Source organism: Saccostrea cucullata, unplaced genomic scaffold (genome assembly GCF_032062105.1).
Source record: "Saccostrea cucullata isolate Sc308-1 unplaced genomic scaffold, CSIRO_AGI_Scuc_v1 ctg12727, whole genome shotgun sequence".
NCBI classification, from domain to species: domain Eukaryota; kingdom Metazoa; phylum Mollusca; class Bivalvia; order Ostreida; family Ostreidae; genus Saccostrea; species Saccostrea cuccullata.
In genome coordinates, this window is record NW_026921208.1 from 1 (window position 1) to 4,298 (window position 4,298).

The 4,298-nt window shown below is 33.1% G+C and overlaps 2 protein-coding genes across 2 annotated transcripts; both read left to right on the forward strand.

The window, feature by feature from the left end:
* Positions 1–1,547: 1,547 nt before the first annotated feature.
* LOC134259475 (RING finger protein 207-like) lies at positions 1,548–2,936 on the forward strand. The gene is made up of 2 exons (XM_062742053.1): positions 1,548–1,600; positions 2,339–2,936. Exon 2 carries the CDS (start codon positions 2,352–2,354, stop codon positions 2,919–2,921), a length of 570 nt encoding a protein of 189 aa, XP_062598037.1. The 5' UTR covers positions 1,548–1,600; positions 2,339–2,351; the 3' UTR covers positions 2,922–2,936.
* A 289-nt stretch (positions 2,937–3,225) lies between these two features.
* Positions 3,226–4,024, forward strand: LOC134259474 (tripartite motif-containing protein 2-like). The gene is made up of 2 exons (XM_062742052.1): positions 3,226–3,421; positions 3,681–4,024. The coding sequence occupies exons 1-2, from the start codon at positions 3,226–3,228 to the stop codon at positions 4,022–4,024; spliced, it is 540 nt and encodes a 179-aa protein (XP_062598036.1).
* Positions 4,025–4,298: the final 274 nt, after the last annotated feature.

Below are 4,298 nucleotides of genomic sequence, written 5' to 3' on the forward strand. Positions count from 1 at the left end.
ACCGGTCGGCAGGGGTGTTAACTCCTGCATGGGCACTGACCCACAACTGTGACACCTAAGGAAGGGGGTTTTCTTTTGTTCTTATGTGTCTTATAAGTGTTACTGTCATGAGTCTTTGAAAAAGAACACCTTCCTGTGGCAACAGGTAATAAGATGGACATTTTAAAAATATTTCAATCACTCTCTCATATCATATCGTCGCCCGCGTGGCGCAGTGGTAAGAGCGTCTGCTCAAGAGATGCGAAGTAAGGAGTTGATCCTTACGTCGCGGGTTCTAATCCCACTGTGAGATTGGTCCTTCGGATGAGACCGTATAAACCAATGCCTTATGTCGTAGTAGGTGCTGGCACAAAAAATTCCTCACTGCTCAAAGGCCCTGAGTGAAAAGCATAGGATAAAATTTGTAGCCCTCAACCGGCAAGTGGTGGCGTCTCCATATGAGTGAAAAATTCTTGAGAGGGACGTTAATCAATCAATCATATCATATCAACTGGAGAAAAATCCAAGGCCAGACATTTTAAATTATAGTAGAGAATACATGTAGGATGACGTGATTCTGTAACTTTATTTCATATGCATGTTTATCTCTTTCACTTTTGGTAAGATTGAATGAGAACGGTTTATAATTTGATATCATTTGAGACTTCGTTTAATAGAGACGAGAATGCTTTGATAACTAAATCCTCAATTAATTTTTGATTTTTGTCTTAGATATAAGATGAAATGAAAGATTTAACAAAAGTAGTTCAAAAAACATATAGTTTTTTAACGTATACAAGCTATTATATATTTAGATTTTAGTTCAATTTCGCACAGAATTTTTTATTTGTATTCGATAATTTATAGCTTGGATGGAAAATTATACAATTCAAATGAAAAGTTATAGAATACAAATTGAACATAAAAAGGGAATTCGAAATAAATTTTACAAAACAAATAAAAATTATACAGTACAAATGGAAAATTGTACATTGCAACACAGTGTATGATTATAGAATACAAATAAAAAATCAGGCAATCCATATGGAAAATTTTTACAATACAAATGGAAATTTATAGAATACAAATAAAATTATACAATACAAATGAATAATTTTACAATATAAATGGAAAACTATAGGATGCAAATAAAAATTATGCAATTCAAATGGAACATTTTACATTGCAAATGGAAAATTATAGAATGATTGATTGATTTTATATTGTTTAACGCCGAATCGGCAATATTTCAGCCATATTTCGGCGGAATTATAGAATGAAAAAAAATATATACCGGTAATATGAAAAAAAATTGAAATACAAAGGGAAAAATTTTAATTTTGTAACTTTTGACATACCATAGTTTAAAAACATTCATAAGAAAAATGAATTAAATAAATATTCAACAATCTAAGTACTGCCTTTTTTTGTTATAAACATTTAAAACACTTTCTTCGGTTCGTACAATGCATATTTATTCAATTTGAAATATATTTGATGTCGAATTATATTTTTCCTTCTTTCCCGCTCCCCCGAAAAACAAATGACCCGGAAGTTAATGTGAAGTCGGTCAATAGATTATTGCATTGCTCTAAAGGAGCCATGTTTTAGGGCGTAAAAGGTAGGACAAATCAATATTAATCTTTTAATTGAATATCTTTTATTTTTTCTACATATAGATGCAGTTAATGATATTTGTTTATAAACTGCAATTTAATTCTTGAAAGTTGAACTAGCCAAACAGCGTTTATTCTACTTTCAGTTTAAAGCGATTTCCAAATAAACCCTAGCCCAGAATTTTACAACTCGTAACTTTAAAACATTAATTTACTTTTCAAAAAATAAAATAGCATAAAGTTGTTTAAATTCTTATACAATTGAATAAGTAAAGTTACCCGTGCATGTAGGTCTCCAGTAAAGAAAAAAAACTGTCGGTTCGTTAAAACTTAAAATGGATGTGTTAATTAAAGACCCTCTTCAAATGTTGAAAAATAAATAGTAGAATACAAAATTAATTTAATTCAACTTTACTTCATCATCCATTGGAGACCATGGCTAGTTTAAACTAAATCAAAATGAAGGTGTATATAATAATGATATTTATTTACTATGCAATTAATTGTTAAACTAAATTAACGTAAATGATTCCTCGTCCATTTTAACTAAAATTACTTACTCTGGCACATTCTTCCGAAAGTTTCAATATTCTAACTTTCGTGCCAAACTTTTTATGTAATTTAATAACCTTTACCTTTTAAGTTAGCTTGGGGTTCTGATATTGCTCTAAAAAGATTTTCTGAAGTTATTTTCTATTTTTTTATCAAACTTATTCATATGTACATTCTATTCTTTTATTCAGAAAACTTTTAAACATGGCTTCGGGGTTTGCTCAGCACTATGTGGAATGTACAACATGCGATAGCAATGCTGAGTACCATTGCAACACATGTCAATTTGACTTGTGTCAGGCCTGCAAAGAAACCCATCAGCGAAAGAAGAAAACGGAAAACCATGAGGTCGTTCTGTATAAAGAAAGAGAAGAAAAAGTACAAGAAAGGTGCTGCACGCACAGCGACAAAATATATGACGCCTGCTGCAAAGAATGCGAAATACCTGTATGTATAAAATGTATAATGGAAAGCCATTCATGTCACGCCATTGTGGAAATCGAAGTCATGTTCAATGAGAAACTTGAAATGTTTACCAAACAAATACAAGAGTTGAAAGAAAAAATAATTCCACAGTGCGAAGATATTCAAAAGAATATAAGCCAAAAAATGGAAAACTGCAGAAAATCACTTTCACAAATTCGATCAGATTTGTTAGCTACCGCTCAATCCATCAAAGACCTGGTGGACCTGATACTTAAAGAGAAAACAGAAAATTTAAGTAAAATTGAAGACAGTCTTATGAAGGAATTGCAATCCATGAAAAAGAGATGAAGACATACACCGACGACCTTAATTCTATTATCCAAGATGTCGAAGTTCTAAGGAGAACAGGCAAAAAAGGCCGAGTTTATAATCAAACATAAAGAAAAATTACTAATACACCACTTAGAGTCGCTCGGTGATATGTTTTATACCCCGACTCCATCATTTACGTCGTGTTCTGTATCCAAGGAGCAGATTGAGAAATTATTTGGGGGATGTTGTTGAAAAGCCAAAAATTCCTTTACCCGGTACATCTGATCTGCATCGCCTTGTTGAAAAAGCGAGATTTTTTCCTCCTTATTTTGAAATAGCGATGACTTTCGAAGAAATCGGTCACATTGACGTGTCTGGTGTTAATAAAATACACCATATTGTTTTCCAAGATGAAAATACATTCTGGGTCAATGATGGGTCTGAATGTCTAAGACAGACAGACATGCAAGGACAAATATTACACACGATCAAAACTGCTTCTAATGGAGACGGCATTCATACATTCACAGAACATGGTATTCTATATATTGCACCAAATAAACGTGATATACACTTATCAGGCCGGGAGGGAAAAGTAGAGATCTCATTACTATTAATGATTGGGATTTAAAAAGTGTCTACAAAAGTCGTTTGAATGGCGATATCTTTGTTGGGATGAGGAAAGAATCTACAGATGCTCGAGTCACGAGGTACAATGAAAACGGTGAAATTCTTCAACATATCCAATACACTAAACAGCATATAGGATCCAATCAAATCCACACTTTATAACAGAAAACAGGAATGGCGATGTAATAGTGACAAGTAATGGAAACAAAAAGGTTGTAGTTGTGATGGACAGATCGGGAAGATACAGATTTAGCTATACAGGAAATCCAGGAAACTCGATTGCAAATCCCTGGGGAGTAGTGACGGATATTCTAAAGAACATTCTTATTTGCGACAGTGATAACAAAAGGATCCAGATTATCAACGAAGATGGCATGTTTCTCGCATACATAAATGTGCCTAATGCGTACGGTTTTCTTAGCGCTGTGGATGTTGATGACATGCATTACGTTTGGGTGGGATTTTCGAGTTCTGGTACAATAAGAAAATTTCGATATCTTCAAGAATGAGATTAAGTCTTTTCATTCCAAAAGTCTTCATGCAGTTTTGATACTTAGAGCTAAGTTTGATTTGATGTTGGGTTTTTTTTCAAATCATTAAAGATAAAATTCCATATACTGAGAAGGACTCTCTCTCAAAAATTGAAATGCATGGCATCTGATCCCATCTCTGATGTTTTGGAGGTCCATGTTCAAGCTTAAAAGTCCATAAAATGATGCAAAATAGGAGCAGAGAAAATACTGTTCGTTATCTCCATATACTTATGCACTAGTGTGATGTCAA